Here is an 18,869-nt window from a genome sequence, read left to right on the forward strand (position 1 = left end):
GGGAGGCGCGGGCGCGCGAGCGAGCGGGCGGGCGGGCAGCGTCTCCGCCGGCATCTGCGCGGCCGCGTTAAGCCCGGAGCCCCCGGACGGAGCGCCGGACCCACGCCGCCTGGCGCACGGACGCGGGCGCCCGCTTTGTGTTCGGGGCGAGCTCCGGCGAGGCGCGGGCGTGCAGCACGCGGCTTCCCCTGCCGGCTGCGGCCACCGCGCTCCGCCGGCCTCGGCGCGCCAGGGGCTTGGAGGTGCGGGAGCCGCTCTTCGCCGGTCGGTCCCGGCGCCGAGACCCTGAGACCCCGCCGGGCTGCTCCAAGCCGCCGTGCTCCGGGGCTTCAACTCGGGCTGCCGGGGCAAGTGTCTTCATGAACCCAGAGGATGTCCGGGAAGCACTACAAGGGTCCTGAAGTCAGTTGTTGCATCAAATACTTCATATTTGGCTTCAATGTCATATTTTGGGTAAGTTGGAGCGCTCCTGCGGTTTCAACTACTGAAGCAGATCGATGGGCGACGATCGGTCGCTGCCTTTACTTTTCTCAGCCCCCCCCCCCCTTCCTCGGGGTGCCTGCTCGAGCCCGGGGGTTGTGGGGAGCGAGCGAGCGAGAGATAGAGGCGTTTGCTTTCCGCCTTGGCAGCTTGCGCTCTGGAGAAACATTTAATCCTTTCTAGGAATGGAAGGTGGTAAAAAGAAAAACAGAGCCTGGGAAGGGGGCAGCCAGGCCGTGGGGTGGCTTTTTAAAAGGGTGACTAGCAGGGATGCAGCGGAAAGAACGGGCTCGGCAGTTTGAGAATGGAGCGAGCCCGGGGATTAGATGAGCTCCCTGTGGGATCTGGATGTTGGGCAGAGCGTGGTGTCATAATGGGGCAGGCTAATCGGGCAGAGCCGACCCTGAGGTCCACCTTCTAGCGCCGATCTGATTGGACGAGGGCTTGGCTCCGTGTTGCCGCGGCTGGTCTGTGCTGTGCTCAGCGTGTATCTTCCTTGCACCATCTCGGCTTTGTGTAGGATGCGGATGCTTTGGTGTGTGGTTCTGTAATGTGCATGTAAATAACGCGTCCTGCACGCTCTTTTCCTTCGGTTGGAAAGCGCTTTCTTTGCACAATGGACTGGCCAAGTGGGCGTGTGGGGTGGAGGGATTTATTTCTATGTGTATCATTGTCGGGGAGAATAACTAGTCACCATCAACATATGTTTCAGGGCGATCTTACCTCCCGTCCTCCTTTCTGGAGGAGTGACACAGAGGGGGCCAGGTTTTGGGAGCCCTTGTAGAAATGCAAAGGCGTGTGAGACATGTTTTACAGGGGAACCAATAGAACAGATGCTTGCACACCACGTTCAAACCATGCTCTGCTTGCCACTGTCGCGTGCTGGGCACCTATTGTAACCAGGCTGGGACCCTACTCTTTTGTTTTGTTTTGATTCTTTTCTGCGATCTTGCAAACGTGTTCAGCAACCAGACAAAGAGTTCTCCAGGACGAGGGGAAATCCCTTGTGGGTTGGAAGACCATGCTATTTTCTAAGAATCTCCTCCCATCCCAACCTCTTCCTCACCGGCACCCCCTCCCCATGGGAAGTAAAGATGGTGGCCATCTGTGGGGTATCCCCAAGTTGCTGTTCGTGTGAGATAAACAATGACTGAACTGATCCCCAGCAGTTTCAGTATAGGGTATCCCTTCATTTTGGCCGTTTACTATAAATATATATCTGTGAGAATACTCATGGATACTCTTCTTTTTTTTTTTTCCTATCACATTTACCAGGTCATTTTATTTTCTATAAGTGGATCTTGTATTAGTCAAGTATGTTTTGTGAAAGGAAATGGGTTTGTGTCCGTTTGTCACCTCTCCTCAGGACTGGGTCACATTAATAAAGGGGGCGTGGGGATAGATATACCTAGCCATTCACAGGGACTTTTTTTTTTTTTTTTTGTCAGCAATAGTATGTGGTCCCTGGGAATACCCCGCCTTATTTTTCTTGCCTTTTCTCATGGACACTTTCTGGAAATGTTTGAAAGTAGTGGGCAGGGCAGTCATATTTCCAAATGAGGTATTCTGATTTGATTGCAACTTGAAACTTCTGGACTCTGAGAAGCAAGGGCTGTGTGGGGTTGGGCTGCTGCTAGGGCAGTGGGTCTAGGCCTCTTCATTCTGCTTGAACACTTCCAAAAGTTGCACATTTCAGCTACCAGGCAACAAGAAGCACCCAGGGGCTTTCTCTGCAGCTTCATAGCAGAGGGTGAAAAGGAAATAAAAGGATTTGGGGCCTGTTTCCCTGACAGTTTGGTGCAATTTTGTAGAGAACACAGAGGCAAATTTAGCCCTGTCTCTGGATTAGGTTGCAGTAAAACCCCTGAACTGTGGAGAGCTTCAACAAATTGCATTGTGGATTGCTTGCATGGAGAGTTACAGAATCTTGTTGGAGTTTGATCATCTTCATGTGGGTGGGAGGCAGTTTGTAGAAAACAGATTGAGGCTGTGGGACTTAAACCAATGCTCCAGGCAGAATTGTTAAGTAGGTGCCTCCTTAGGATGGCTCTTACTCCTCATTTTGACCCCCTCCCTGCTCCCCCATTCCTTTCCTATCCTGCTGTCTGTCCTCAAATTACCTCATGCTCAAATGTCCCAGCTTGCTGGGGAGGATCTCTAATGGTGATCAGCAGGAAGGCATTCACACTAAGATGCCAGTGTCTGGAGTGTTGGGGTTAGTAGCTGCACACTTCTGCTCACTACAGTCACCAGCCTATATGTGATTGCCAGGACAGCAGACCTGGTGCCGCGCCTGTATGTGTGAAGGAGAAGCTGCTGACAGAGGCCATGGTTCCTAACCTTTCATCTTCATGTTGACATGTATATTAAATTGGAAATTCATTGAAGGTGTTTGAAAGTGTACTTCCTGTAAGTGAAATTGAATGGATCATGGTCTCTTCTCATCACAGGTTGCCTATGTTAGTCAGTGAACTGCCCTGGGCCTGTTTCTCAGCTACTAAAATGTAGAAATTGGGTGAGTTATGAAGTTCTTTCCAGTTGTGACAAAGAATTAATTCTTCAAAGTTCTTATATGTGGTGCAAGAAAAATTCGTGAGATGGTGGGCCCTAATGTGGATTGGAAATGGCATATGCTTGGGGGACTTGTTTAGTGATTGACTGTGTTTCTAATGATACTTAGCTAAAATAAATTTTAGTACTTTCATTTCTTCCTCAATGATTCTTTCTCTTAAAAAAGATATTTCACTAGTTTCTTCATGCTTGTTCACTTATTGGTCTGGTATGCATGCTTCTGTATCTGCCTGATGAGTCTCAAATGTATCCTTCTGTGTCATTAAATTTTTTTATTATTAAACTTACAGTTTCATATGTAAGATCTCAACCCTTTTATATAATAGTGATAGTGATATTCTGAGTAACAAAGTCAACATCATGTACAGATTCCTTTCTCATTACCACATGGTGATACTAGATCAACTCAAGATAGAAGGAATTGATTTATTGAGGATGTCATCAAACAAGGACACTTCTCAGAAAATGAAAGTCTTTGGGTTAGAAGAAAGAGGAGAAGTGAGCTTTGTCTTTAGGTCAGTCTTTTTGGGAATTAATCCCTACATCTCATCATGATGTTTTGCTTTGGACTTTAGCCCTGATACTTAACTGTTACATTACCCTGGTTATTTCATTCTACGTAACAGCCCCTAAACATAGCTTAAACAAAACATCAGTATAGCTTAGAGTTGTATTATTTGGGTGATTTGGGTGATTCAGCCTGGGGTCTCTGTGGCTGGTTGTAGTTCTCTGAAGGCTCCATAGGGTGGATTGCTGTTCTAGTTTCTTTCTCCTACTGGGATGAAATGCCCAAAAGCAGCTGGTGGAAAGGAAGGTACTTATTTTTTGCTTACAGTCTCAAGGGGAAGCTTCATGATGGCAGGGGAAAACATCACCTTGGCCATAACAGTAGGACAGTAAGCCAACTCTAACATAGTGGAACTGGGTATAACATCCCTAAGCCTGTCCCCAGCAACATACCTCCTCCAGCAAGGCTCCACCTCCCAACTTGCCATCAGCTGCGGATAAAAGCATTCAGAACATAGGAGTTTATGGAGGACATCTGATCCAATTCACCACATTCTGCCCCTGGCCCCCATTAACTGATGACCATTCATGATGTAACATGCAGTGCATTTAGTCCAACTTAAAAAGTCCCCATAGTTTTAAAATCCCAGTACTGTTCAGACATCCCCATAGTCCAAGGTCTCTGAACCATGAGCTGTAAAACCAGAAATACATGACACCAAATAAACATTCATACTGCAGAAGATGGCATTGCCAGAAAAGATTGAACAGATGAAAGATCTAAAACAAACAGGGCCAACATCAAATTCTGTTGCTCCAAGTTTGACATCTGTAACTAGTGATAAAGTCTCTGGAGCTCCAATTATGCCCCTCCAGTTGGGCTGCTTACAGCTCTGGGAACAATCTCTCCCATGCCAGCAGCTCTTTTTGGCAGCTGTGTCATAGTCTTGGCATTTCCTGGGCTCTTCACTGAAACCCATGGTTCATTTTCATGGCTTCATTGTGCTTTCACACAGGCATTCCAACAACCCTACTTACCATTGCCCAGTGGATATTTCCAAAAAACAAAGTGCATGGTAAATCTAATGACCCTTTCTTTCTTGCATTTGTTATACTTCCATAGCACCAGGTGGGCTATCAGATTTGTTAGTGAAGGGGCAACAAGGCCAACTTTGAAGAGCAAGACACTTCTTCAGCATTCAGGCTCCCTTTTATCCCAATGCAGAATAGCTCATTCAATTTCAGTGGTGGTAATCTCTCAAACAGTTGCAGCTGAAAGGGGCTGAAGTCTCCTGCCCAACTTTCATTTCTTTTTTTTTTTTAAGTTGGTTGAATTTTTGGTGGGTAATTGTTTTTGTTTTTATTTTTATTTATTTATTTGGCAGCAACAGACAGAGAAGGAGGCAGAGAGAGAGAAATAGAGAGAATGGGTGTGCCAGGGCCTCCAGCTACTGCAAACGAACTCCAGATGTGTGTGCCCCTTGTGCATCTGGCTAACGTGGGTCCTGGCGAAATGAGCCTCAAACTGGGGTCCTTAGGCTTCACAGACAAGCGTATAACCGGTAAGCCATCTCTCCAGCCCCCAACTTTCATTTCTTCCTGTGCCATATTCCATCTGTTCATACCAGTCCATTTCTTCTAAGCCCAGCCCTGCTTAAGTTCTCATGACATAGTCAGAAAGCAACAAGTCTCTCACACAAACTGCATCTATCCCAGTCTGGACAGAGCTCTTTCTACCCCTCATAAGTTAAGCCTGAACACATAGTTCTTTCTGCATTTAGTTCTTTCAACTCTGCCCAGAATGGTCCATCAAACTCTTTTTACAGCATTCCAAGGCATCTCTTAGGCTAAGGTTTCAAATCTTTCCACATTTTTCCCACAAATCAGTTCCAAAAAGCCCAAAGCCAAACAGTCAAATTTCTAGTATCTATAAACTCTTTCTTGTACCAATTTCTGTTGTAGTTACCTGAGGTAAAGCACCCAACCAAAAGCAGCTGATGAAAGAAAAGGTATTTATTTTGGCTTACAGTCTGGAGGGTAAGGTCCATGATGGAAAGGGAAAACATGACATGAGCAGAGGCTGGACATCACCTCTGCCACAGTAGGTGGGAACAGCAGCAGGAGAATGAGTCAACTGTAGCAAGGGGAAGCTGATTTTAACACCTAAGTCTGCCTCCAACAACACAACTCCTCCAGCAAATCTTCCTCTCAAATTGCCACCAGCTGGGGACAGAGCATTCAGAATACATGAGTTATGGTGGATATTCGACCTAAATCACCACAGATGCCCGGATAGTGCTTTCCCATGACTGGATGCTTGTTGCAAGCTTAGCTGGAGTTGTTGGCTATAGCACCGACTCAGCCTCTTCTACCTCTCAGACTTGAAGAAGCTCTAGCCAGTGTAACTACACTGTAATATGGCACATTAGTTAAAGCCTTCTTAAATCTACTCAATTACATGTTTGGATAAGTTTTTTTTTTTATTTCTATTTGTTTATTTCAGAGAGAGAAAGAAAGGAAGAGAGAAAGGAAGAGGCCAATAGAAGGACAGAATTGGTGCATCAAGGCCTTCAGCCACTGTAAACAAATTCCAGATGCATGTGTCACCTTGTGTATCTGGCTTACATGGGTCCTGGGAAATTGAATCTAGGTCTTTAGGCTTTGAAGGCAAGTGCCTTAACCACTAAGCAATCTCTCTATCCCTTGATCCCATGTTTGGATGGAGCAGTGTTAAGGTCATATCACAGAAGATCATATAGTTTACCGCTATCTATAGAAGACACACCATGTCTCTGAGCCATTTTTGTTTTATAAAGTATATCATGTAATGGAGTTGTAGTTTCAAGGGTTTGCTGAAATAACAACTTAGCATGATGCCTCAATATTTAACAGATGCTGAGTGTCATTGCATCCAGGTGCCATAAGAGCCCCACCCTGGGCTACAGAACTTCTGCAATGCTAACTTAGCCTGGGATTTTGGCATCGTTGCTACCAGGTAATGATAATGCCCTTGAGATCTGTCAAGAAAATGAGGCAAATGGATATCATGTATAATATATATCATTTACTTATTAGATGAGAAGACCTTATGGATAACTTGTTAGGACCAATTTGTTTTTCTGTTCTTTGTGTACAAGGACTAGAACAGCCTTGGCTTCTTGAGTGCCAGTTTCTCTTTTGATATGCTTTCAGATACTACATTGTGTTACAAGTGGAGGTTTATTCAGAGTCAATGGCAGAATATTGCATGTAATTTGCTTCTACAGGGCTCCAGTTTTGAGAGGAGGGAGACTTAGAGAACCTTGGTGGGGCATCAAGCAGGAAGTATTATCTTATGATTCACTATAAATTCCAAGATGTTCTGGAATGATGATACATCAGCAGTTTATAAGTCGTAATTTTTGTTTTAATTTGCTAGACATCTGTTAGCTTCGATGGCAACCATATGGGAGTCTAAATTACCTTTTGAATTACAGGGAGATGGTAGGAAGAACGCTAAAGATGGCGGTGGAAGTATCATGTGGGAAACCTGTGGTTTCAAAATGTGTATAGACCTCAGAGGGGAAAGCAGCAAAATACCGACTTGCTTGTTCTAGCCATCGACTCCAGGTCTCTGAGAGATGCTGGAGCATTCTTGTTTGTTGGTGCTCTTGACGATTGAAATGAATCCAAAGGGAAATGTTAGAAAACCAAATAATATTCTACCCTTCACAAAGCTGCAACAGGGAGTTCATTTAGTTCAGTCTCTCTGTTGTAATGTCTGCAGTAATATGTAGTCCATGGCAAAAGGTGGAAGCAGTGCGCTGTTCTGATTTCAAGTGGGAGGCTTGCTTTGTTGTAGAGTGGTCTGGAACTCTTGGGCTCATGACAGTCTCCTCCCTAAGTGTCCTGAGTCTAGGGCTGTTAGATGCATGCTAGTGTGCCTGGGGCCATGTTAGAATTACCTTCTCATTGCAGGGACAGACACCTGACCAGAATGAAGTAGCTGTGGGAGGAAAGGGTTTATTTCAGGCTCACAGACTCCAGGGGAAGTTTCTTCATGGCAGAAGCTGGCTTTCTTCATCATAGATCCAGAGCAGAGAGAGCAAAAGAACAGCCTGCTAGAGACTAAGTTGGAAGCTTAATCAAAATTACCTGAGGCTGTGGGGTTACGTTCAAACCACCACAGACAGTGTGCTTTTTTAAACATAGCTTTACCATGATAGTGTCTTTTTTTGAAAAAACACTTTGAAGACTATCAAAATCATATTAGGATATCTTTGTGACCAGTAGAGAAATTGGAGCAGAAAGAAGTGAAATAACTTTTATGGTGTAAAGTGTTTATCAGGGTTCACTTTTGGAGCAGTAAGTCTCTTCCGTAACTATAGCCCCAGTTTCTCAGCTTGAAATTATTTTAGAAGATGCTTGTTATTCTAAAATTAAACATCACGTAAGTCATTTACATCTGTTCATAATTGAAAAGTGAAAACGTGATAAAGTTTTTACATATGCCTCAATTAACACCACCCACAAGCACAAAAAAGTTTAGGATGAAATGTTCTTAAAGATATAATAGAATATTAAATTATTTTGTAGCTCTAAAATTCATAAATGACAACTAAAGTATTAAGGATGATATTCTTTTTAAAAATAAATTCTTCTTAACTTATTAGGGCTGTAGAAAGGATGATATTCTTGATTCACATGTTTCTGTGCATAACACTGATGACTTTTTAAATTTCTTTGTTTCTTTTTGTTTGTTTGTTTGTTTGTTTCTGAGGAAGGGTCTCACTCTAGCCCACGATGACCTGGAATTCACTATGTAGTCTCAGGCTGGCCTCAAACTCATAGTGATCCTTCTACCTCTGCTTCCCCAGTGCTAAGATTAAAGGTATGCACCACCATGCCAAGCTGTCTTAAAATTTCTTTTTTTCTTTTCTTTTTTTTGTTGAGAGGTAGGGTCTCACTCTAGTCCAGGCTGACCTGTAGTTCACTATGTACTCTCAGGGTGGCCTTGAACTCATGGAGATTCTCCCACCTCTGCCTCCCAAAGGATTGAAGGTGCATGCCATCATGCCTGGCTATCTTAAAATTTCAGATTTCTGACTCATCATGCTTCATTAGATTATAATGGCCTCTTGTGTGGAGACTCTCTCTCAGTCATTTCCCTAAGACAGTGTGTCTTAAATGCAGTAGGTGTTTAATAAATATCTGTTGAATGAATGAATTTCAGAATGATTGAAAAGTCTATAGGAATCACCTTTCCAGTCTAAGAAGGATTTTCTTCTGTAATATACTGCCAGCTCCGGTGAATCTGTTTTTGTTACAGAGATTCATCTGTCTTCAAGCTAGATAGAATGTCTCCTTAAAACTTCTATCCTCTTAATTTACTGTTGATTTTCCATTTTCATTTTAAAACAAATCTCAAACCTATAGGAAAATAACAATAGTATAACCAACTTGTTATTATCCTGAATTGTTTGAGGCAATGTTACTAGCCTCTTGGCTCTCACACAAACACTTTAGTGTAAATTTCCTGTGGACAAGAATATTCTCCTTGATAATCATAGCACCACCATCAAAGCCAGAAAAGTACATCCAGTCTGAGACCTCATTCAGTTTCCCAGTCATTCCAGCAATGCCATTTAAAGCAAAGGAATTTAGGCTAGGGCTGCATATCATACTTGATCTGTCTTTTTAGTCTCTTTCGGTCCTCCTGTCGTGATCTTGGAGCATCTGAAGATTGTAAGTTGTGTAGAATGTCTTAAGTTTGGGTTTGTCTCCATTTCTCAGCTTGGACCCAGGCAGTGCAGCCCAGGCAGGAACCGTCCAGAGATGTGCTCTGTTCTCTTTGCATCTCATCAGGTGGCACTGATATTTGCTTGCTTAACTGCTGAGAATGACCTCTTGATTTAGGTGTTGTGTGCCAAGCTTCTCTAAGATATAGTAACTTTAATTTGTTTTTGTAATTTGTAAATATGTTTTGGCAAGTGCTTTGAAACTATGCTAATAGTCCTTTTCTCATCAGATTTTCAAGTAGTTAACATACATATATAAGATCTCACATGTTTTCAACTGGTATTCTCATTACTCACTTTGATGCTTAAACTGATTCCAGGTTTGGCCATTGGCATCCCTTTCACAGTTTCTTCTGTATCTTTGTGACCACTGTCAGTCTTTGGGGACATCACTGCTCTTCGGCAGAACAAGATCTTGTCACGCTCATTTTGTAACTTTGCTGTGTCATCTTTTGTTATCTGCCATTTCTGCAAAGACTTTTGGTTCCTCTGAATAGAGAATAGTGTTTAGAAGCTGAGATTTGATTGTGTAGTGTGCTAATGATTTAGGGTGTTATTTACTCACGATCTTCTTGATAGACAGAACTGGGAATTCATGCACATATTGTATTTGTATTTATTTGTATAATTTCTATGTAGGGTAAAGCTCCATAACTTAACAGTGATACTTAGAAGTCTTTTCTCATATCATGGGGTTGCCTCTGCTACATTGAGGTTCATCTTTAAGAAAGTGATTTTCACAGTAGGGAGCAGTGTTGAATTGCTCAATGGAAACACTGGGGAACTAATTTTTCACAATCATTATGTGGTATTAAATGAGATTATATGCATGTGAAGGCACTTGGTGAGAGGTAAATCAATGCAAATATGAGTTATTCATCCAGGCTAAACTGTGCATATGTATGCTAGCAGCCAGGGAACATTGCTGGTTTCGGTTGAATTTCTAGTGAAGTCAAACCTCCAACTCTTTTACAAGTGAATTTCTCCTGAGACCATCCATCCAGGTTAGGTGTTAATCTGAAGTCTTAACCTCCCAGCTAATGATTTGAATTTGGATTGAGTGTTATATACTTATTTCTCCTATTTAAATGTCTTAACTTGGTACACTAGTTTTCAATTGTATTAGCAGCAGTCATAAGCATCTTTGAGTCACAGTGTGGTGGCATTCTGCATGGGAGGCTGGGCTGCTGCATTTCTAGCTCTCCTTCCTCCAGAGAATATTTGCTCTTAGTTTTGCTATTTTGGGATGCCAATTGTGGTAGTTTGAATGTGTGTTCCGATAGACTCAGGCATTTAAAAAAATACATTTATTTGAGAGAGAGTGAGAGAAAGAGGCAGATAGAGAGAAGAAGAATGGCACATCAGGGCACAGCCCCAGGAGCCACCGCTGAGATGCAGCATGGTTGTTGTAATTCTTGTATTAGAGCCCCTCCCCCCTCCCCCCCTCCAAAAAAAGGCCATTGCATGGATCTGTGAACATGGACGATGGTTTGCAATGGAGATCCAAAGATGTTTTGGATATATCAGGATTGTATAATAGCTACCATGGAGTGTTGTTGGCTTGGGATAAAATTTTTCCCTAGGCTACTCAGTCCAGCATGGAGGGGTGTGTGTGGAGGGGGGTGGAGGGGCAGAATAGGAAATCCAGAGACTCTTGTCACTGGCTATAGATGTCAGATGTGAACTGCAGATATTTGATGTTTATCTGATGCTGATTGATCTTTATTAGTCCAGTCTCTCCTTGTTATGCCTTATTGCAATGAAAATGTTTATTCCATGTCATTATGTGTTAGAAGTATGCAACTTGTTTTAATTTTTCAGGACTCAAGAGACAATCTTAAATCTCAGGTGAGACTTGGGACTTTGGAACAGTTTTAAAGTTGGTAAAGCTTATGAGACCTTTGAAGCTGGACTAAGTACATTTTGCTTAATATCATGGTCATGAGTCTTTGGAGGTCAGAAGGGGAATGTGGTAGTTTGGATGTATGTCCTCATAGACTCAGACATTTAAAAAAATTTTTTTTATTAGTTTTCTATTCAGCAAATACAGGCAGTTTGGTACCATTATTAGGCTCATCCGTGACCTACCCCCTCACCATTGGCCCCTTCTTGTTGAGGTATATGGGTCATGCATTGTGGAGTTAGGTCACAGTTATTGGTACGATAAATGGCTTTGCATATCCTGACCCAACATGTGGCTGTGACATTCTTTCCGTCCCCTCTTCTGCAAAATTTCCCTGAGCCATGATGGGTTCGTATTTGGTCTGCTTCAGTGATGAGGTGTTGGGGGCCTCTGAGGCTCTGGCTTTCTGATTTGGTAGGAGTTGATTTTTCTCCATGTTGATCTCCTTCCCCCTTGTGATGGTATCTGGTTCACCAGGAAAACAGCACCCTTGCCTGTTTCACCAATTTTTCTTAGTTTCAGCCAGGGCCCTTTTGTGGCATGATGGGCTCTCTCTTTAGGATCTACATCTATCTGAAAAAGAGAAGCAGATTCTCCAACAGAGAGTAAGTTAGCACCAGGGCAAAGGAGAGAACCATTACTTTTTTTTAATAGAGAATTTAATAGGTGTAGGCCCTCTTGTAGCCCATGATTGATGGTAGCTTGATATTGGAGAGAGGGCTTATGTTTGGATATGGTTCTGACTTGTTTCCCAGCTCCAGCTATGGGTTCCGTAACACTGAGGGGATCAGTTAGCCAAATCAAGAGCCGTTGGTTCCCCACCATGGCTGTGTAACACTATTGCACTTGTGTGGGCATCACAACCGGTTATTTGTTGCTAAGTAGGTTAGACCATGAGTTGCTTGGACAGATATTGGTCATTTCCCCCAGTCACCCGTGTAGCACCTTCTGGCACTAGATATGCTGACTGTCTGGGGACTGACTTTCTCCTGGCTTCCAGCCATGCCATTCCATTTTATGTGTCAGCTGCATATGGTGTCTTCAGCAATAGGGTCTTACCACTAATCTTTGGTGGGTCATCAAGTACTCTGACAGAAATTTGTCATTCTTTTAGGAAACCTTGTAGGTTTCTCTGATCAAAAGCTCATTGTGGATGATAGCCCCATGCTGGTACTGGGAGTTACAGGTCAGTGCCCACTAAGAAAATGAGGAGTAATATAACTAATATACAAGAGTTAGAGAGGAGAGAGAGAGAGAGGGAGCGAGGGATAGGGAGTGGGAGGGAGAGCAGATGTAGAAGTTTTAGGTTCAACTTGATCCTACCCTCTCCAGTGTCTTGTGGTTCAGGTGTTTCCTGTAAAGGCCTGGTGAAGGTTCAACCATTTGGTCTGCTTTTAGGAAGTAGAATTTTATGGTACCATTGCTATTTGGGTCTAGAGTAGTGTTTCCCACCCCTTCAATGCCCTCCCCTCCCTCCCCATCCATCCTAGTGTCTAGTCCATGAGATGCTTGCTGGGTATGTAAGGTATCTTGGGTAGATTCAGGTTAGGTGCTGTAGATGAGTGAGACTATATGTTGATTTTTTTTTTTCTGTGATTGGGTAAGTTCACTGAGAATGATCTGTTCCAGGTTCAACCATTTTTCCTCAAATTTCTTTGTGTCATTTTTTAATTACTGCTGTATAGAATTCTATTGTGTAGATATACCACATCTTAGTTATCCATTCTTCTAGTGATGGACATCTGGATTGATTCCAGCTCTTAGCTATTAAGAATTGAGCTGCTACAAACATGGTTGAGCAAGTCTCTCTGGCCTGTGGTTTGAAGGTTTTAGGGTAGATGCCCAGTAAGGGAATAACTGGGTCTGTTAGTATCTCTATAGTCAGCTTTTTCAGGAGTCTCCATATTGCTTTCCAAAGCGGTTGTACCATCCTACATTCCCACCAACAGTGGATGAGTGTTCCTACTTCTCCACATCCTCGCCAGCATTTATTTTCATTTGATTTTTTGATGTTTGCTATCCTTATTGGGGTAAGGTAGAATCTCATAGTTGTTTTAATTTGTATTTCTCTGATGATTAGGGATGATGAACATTTTCTTAAGTGTGTGTTTGCCTTTTGTGTTTCTTCCTCTGTAAACTGCCAGCTCTTTGCCCCATTTTGTAAGTGGGGTGTGTTTGACTTCTTACTGTTTAGATTTTTGAGTTCTTTGTAGATTCTAGAAATTAGGCCTCTATCAGTTGAATAACCCACAAATAGTTTCTCCCATTGTGTGGGTAATCTATTGGCTTTGCTTATTGTATGCTTGTCTGTAAAGAAACTCTTCAGCTTCATGTGATCCCATTGGTTGAGTGACTGTTTAATATCGTGATCTACTGGGGTTTTGTTCAGGAAGTCTTTTTCCATTCCTATATCATGGAAAGTACTTCCTAAATTTTCTTCCAGTAGTATTCGAGTTTCTGGTCTTATGTTGAGGTCTTTTATCCATTTGAATTTGAGTGTAGTGCATGGTGAAATATGTGGATCAAGTTTCAGTTTCCTGCATGTGGTTATCCAGTTTGTCCAGCACCATTTGTTGAAGATGCTGTCTTTTTTCCAGACTATATTGTTCGTGCCTTTGTTGAATATCAAGTTGCTTGCCCCAAATCCTGGGTCCTCAAGTCTATTCCATTGGTCTGTACTCCTGTTTTTATGACTCAGACATTTTTGGTTAAATATCCTCCTTGAGCCCCTAGTAGGTAGATCCCTGCTATAGCAAGTATGCCACTGGGGGCAGATCTTGGAATCCAGCCTTAAGGTATGTTTGTAGGCAAATCCCCCCCCCCCCCCCCCCGAGGTAGGGTTTCACTCTAGTACAGGCTGACCTGGAATTATCTATGTAGTCTCAGGGTGGCCTCAAACTCACAGTGATTCTCCTACCTCTGCCTCCCGAGTACTGGGATTAAAGGCGTGCACCACCACGCCCAGCTGTAGGCAAATCTTAAGTCTAGCCTAAAGGTGTATGGAGAGTGGTTTGAGTTCTGACTGTTTGTGCCTACTGGTGTTGGTATTTGCTCGTGGCTGGTGGTGTCTCTGCTTGCATCTATGAAAATGAGACAGCTTTTTCCACTGTTAATGGTTTCCCCCCAGATTTTGTAAGCCTGAAATAAATCCCTTCTTCCCATAAGCTGCTTCTTAGCAGTGCAAAGCTAACTGCAACACCTGGACTTTGCTTGAAAAATGTTTTATTAGCCTTCCATCGTACTGTACAAATACCTGAGGCAATTTGAGGATGGAAGGGTTATTTTGGTTTATAGTGTCAAAGGCCTTAGTCCATGGTTGTGTGGCCTTGTAGCTTTGGGCCTGTGCAAACAGTATATCATGGCAGTAGTATGTGGTGAAGGAAGCGGTGAGGAAGGAAGGGGAGACAGGGGAGAGAGAAAGAGGAGGAGGAGGAGGAAGAAGAAGAAGAATAGGAGAGAAGAGAGGGAAGGTAAGGGAGGGGAGGGGAGAAGAGCCAGTGAGTAATTCAAGGTTACTTCTATAGGACTAGTTGAGATTCACTGTTTTTGGGGAACACATTTGCAGGTTAGATGACCTCAGTCTTCTGTTGGGGCATCTGATGTAGCAGGCCCAGCCAGAATGGAATTAGTCTCTTGCAGGTTACTATTGTACTTAGCCAAGGTTTAGCTGTGTGGCTTATTTTGAAGTATGGGAGAGACATGGTTTCTCTCTGCTGTTGCTCTCTGGAGGGGACAGATGGGTGATGTGGAGCATGAACAAAGGGTGACTGGTTTCACCAGCACAGGAAGCTTCTGCTTTTTGCTTACAAGGAGTAAAAGTAGCCTATTCATCCCTCATGGAATTTCTTTCATTTTTTTTGGGGGGGGGCGGTGGAGATTGAGGTAGGGTGTCAGTCTAGCCCAGGCTGACCTGGAATTTCTTATTAATCCAAAAGTGCCAGTTTTGCAGGGCATGGTGGCACATGAATTTAATCCCAGCATTTGGGAGGCAGAGGTGGAAGGATTGCTGTGAGCTTAAGGTCAACCTGTGACTACATAGTGAAGTCCAGGCCAGCCTGAGCTAGAGTAAGACCCTATCTTGAAAAACAATAAATAAATAAATAAAGAAAGAAAGAAAGAAAGATAGATAGATAGATAGATAGAAAATAAAAGTGCCAGTTTATTTTTAAACTGGAGAGCCCTAAAAACAAAATGAGAGAATTTCTTTAAAGAGAACTTGTGCTGCAATTAAAATGTCAACAATTAGCATCATATATGGCTGGAAGCTAGCTGTGATGGACAGAATGGAAAACTAGACTTTCTGACTGTGGCTACTCCATTTTTGGAGTGGGTGCTATCTAACCACAGATGTGAGTGTAACACAGCAAGCTGTCTTCCCTCCACATCAGCCTCCTGTTTGCTGAGCTCTTCCTTTCAGTTTTCATGTCCAAGGCTACCTTCTGGACCTGTGGCCATGGTGACATTCTCTTTGCAGGGGAGAAAGGTCCAGAGCCAGGCATATATGACAGCCTCATTGAGGTGACTGTGCTGCAGTGCTGTGGAAGGGAATTTTCTGCTCTTCTATCCAAGTTGGCAGCACTGTCACAAAGACAGGTGACAGCAAAGCAAACATAGAAGACAGACGTGATGCTTCAGTTTTGCTTACAATAAAGTTTCTATTTAGAGTATTCTACATAACACATTTTCCCATGATTCCTCTTCTTCCCTTCTTCCCTCCCTCTTCTCTTTCCCCTGCCTTTCTTACAAAATTAAATCATGGGGATGGAGAGATGGCTTAGTGGTTCAGTGCTTGCCTGTGAAGCCTAAGGACCCTGGTTTGAGGCTCGATTCCCCAGGACCCACGTTAGCCAGATGCACAAGGGGGCACATGCATCCGGAGTTCCTTTGCAGTGGCTGGAGGCCCTGGTGTACTCATTTTCTCTCTCTCTGCCTCTTTCTTTCTGTGACACTCAAATAAAAATAAACAAAATATTTCAAAATTAAATCATTGCTGGGTTCCTTAATTAGAAATATTTTGAAAGGGATAAAAAGCTTAATTTAAAATCTGTACTATATGGGGGGGTTTCTTTAGCGATATTGCCACTCTTTGAAAAAATAAAAATAAATATAGAGCAAAAAGGAAACTAGGATGGCATACAAACCCTATGGCTATCTCTGTGACATCATCCATATGTGCATAAAGGATTATTCATTATAAATTATAAGGTATAATTTTAAAATTTGTAATCATCAAACTCAGTCACCAAACATTCTCAGGAGTGGATGACAAAGCACGTTGGCACCCCTCACCGAGGCATGGTCATGTTCTGTGCATGTTCATGTTCTGTGCATGTTCATGTTCTGTGCATCTCCATGTTCTGTGCAACTCCATGTTCTGTGCATCTCCATGTTCTGTGCATCTCCATGTTCTGTGCATCTTCATGTTCTATGCGTCTTCATGTTCTGTGCATGTTCATGTTCTATGCAAGTTCTTATTCCATGCACATTTATGTTCTATGCATCTTCATGTTCTATACATCTTCATGCTCTGTGCATCTTCATGTTCTATGCATGTTCATGTTCTATGCAAGTTCATGTTGTATACATCTTCATGTTCTATGCACATTCATTTTCTATGATCTATGCATGTTCATGTGATATACATGTTCATGTTCTATGAATCTTCTTGTCCTCTGCATCTTCATGTTCTATGTGTGTTCATGTTCTTTGCATTTTCATGTTCTATACATCTTCATGTTCTCTGCATGTTCATGATCAACACATGTTCATGTTCTATCCATCTTCATGTTCTATGTACGTTTATGTTCTGTGCACATTCATGTTCTATGCATCTCATGTTCTATGCAAGTTCATGTTCTATACATGTTCATGTTATGTGCATCTTCATGTTCTATGCAAGTTCATGTTCTATGCATGTTCATGTTCTATACATGTCCATGCTTTAAGCATCTTCCAGCTACTGCCTGCTATTTACATGTGGATACAAGACACAGGGCCATTTTTCTTGTCAAATTTTTTTTTCTAAGTTACACTTGGCACTAAGACTTGAATTTCTAAAAATCTGGAGAGAACAGCTGGCGCTCTAATAAATATTCAGGCCAGCTATTTTAATGCTTTGTACTAATTAAGTAGTCCTAATAAAGGAGGAACACTTGACTTAAGCATTTCTCCAAGTATCATGTTTTGCTTCCAACAAAAATTTCTCCCAGTATTAATATTTCCCCCAAGCAGCCTTAAAACTTCATTCTGCCAAGTAGGTAGTTCTGCTCCTCAATGATTCTTTTTTGTTCAGAGCTATAATTGTGTCAGTATGGACCAGACCCTTAGCAAATGAAGACATAGGTCATCTATTACCTACTAGCAGAATTCTTGATTTTTGTTTTCTTAGAAGGTCTTGCTATGCACAGGCTGACTTTGACTTCATGATCCTTCTGCCTCAGCATCCCAACACTTAGGAATTCCAGGTAAAGCTCAGGCACTTTGCATATCTTTAAAATAGAATTCCAAATCTACCTCTTCAACTTAGGGCTGGAACCTAGGATCCACCCACAGTGATACCACCTCCAGCCAGGTGGCTGCAGATCTAAGTTACAAACTTTAAGAAAATCCTGAATATATTCAAACTACCACAAAGGATGTCAGTACTTTTTCTCAGCTGGATTGGATTCTAGCCTTATGATCTTAGACAAGTTACTTAACTACTTCCTTTTTTTTCTCGATTTTTATTAACATTTTCCATGATTATAAAAAGTATCCCATGGTAATACCCTCCCCCACCACTTTCCCCTTTGAAATTCCATTCTCCATCATATCCCCTCCCCATCTCAATCAGTCTCTCTTTTATTTTGATGTCATGGTCTTTTCCTCCTCTTATGATGGTCTTGTGTAGGTAGTGTCAGGCACTATGAGGTCATGGATATGCAGGCCATTGTATGTCTGGAGGGAGCACGTTGTACAGAGTTACTTAACTACTTTCAAGTTACGGCTTTTTGTTGTCTGCCAAATGGCAAGTTTTGTAGTAGTATTGGTATTACTTTGAGCAACACTTTGGGGGTTGACCAAGGACTCACACACCCTAAGCAAGAGTTCTATCATTGATCTACAGCTCCTCAGCCTAGTTAGTATTATTACCAGGAGTATTAACATGCAGTATCTGGGGCTGGAGGTGGCTTAGCAGTTAATGCTCTTGCTTTCAGAGCCTAATGACTGGCTTGATTCCCTAGTACCAAAATAAACCAGATGCACAAAGTGGCACATGGGTCTGGAGTTCACCATTACAGCTGCTAGAGGTCCTGGAGTGTCCATTTTCTCTTTCTCCCACACCTTCTGTCTCTTGCTGCTTTCATATATATATGAATGATGTACTGATGTATCTGTGTCAATCATGAGGGTGAGAGTGGTTATGTGTGCACATTGCTTGGCATGCTCTGTAGGTATTAATAATTACCATGATTTCTCTCAACCCCATCCTATCTTTTCCTAGTTTGCTCATCCTTTCCTTCAGATCTGTTAATATAATGGTACATTGTAGCATGTTTTTTTCTTTTATTTTATTTTCTTTGTTTTCTGTAATGTTTTGCTGTTGCAGTCAGGTTCGCATTGCTGGTAGAAATCACCCAACCAAGAGCAGC

At 42.6% G+C, this 18,869-nt stretch overlaps 1 protein-coding gene across 2 annotated transcripts in view; it reads left to right on the forward strand.

The window, feature by feature from the left end:
- The first annotated feature begins 237 nt into the window (after positions 1–237).
- The window catches only part of Tspan5 (tetraspanin 5), a 193,043-nt gene continuing 174,411 nt past the window's right edge, over positions 238–18,869 (forward strand). For both annotated transcript variants that reach the window (XM_004661635.2, XM_045143983.1), the window contains exon 1: positions 238–453. In XM_004661635.2, the coding sequence (XP_004661692.1) occupies positions 373–453 (81 nt within the window). In that variant the 5' untranslated portion in view covers positions 238–372. The remainder of the gene's footprint in view (positions 454–18,869) is intronic.

Source organism: Jaculus jaculus, chromosome 2 (assembly GCF_020740685.1).
Source record: "Jaculus jaculus isolate mJacJac1 chromosome 2, mJacJac1.mat.Y.cur, whole genome shotgun sequence".
Classification (NCBI taxonomy): Eukaryota; Metazoa; Chordata; class Mammalia; order Rodentia; family Dipodidae; genus Jaculus; species Jaculus jaculus.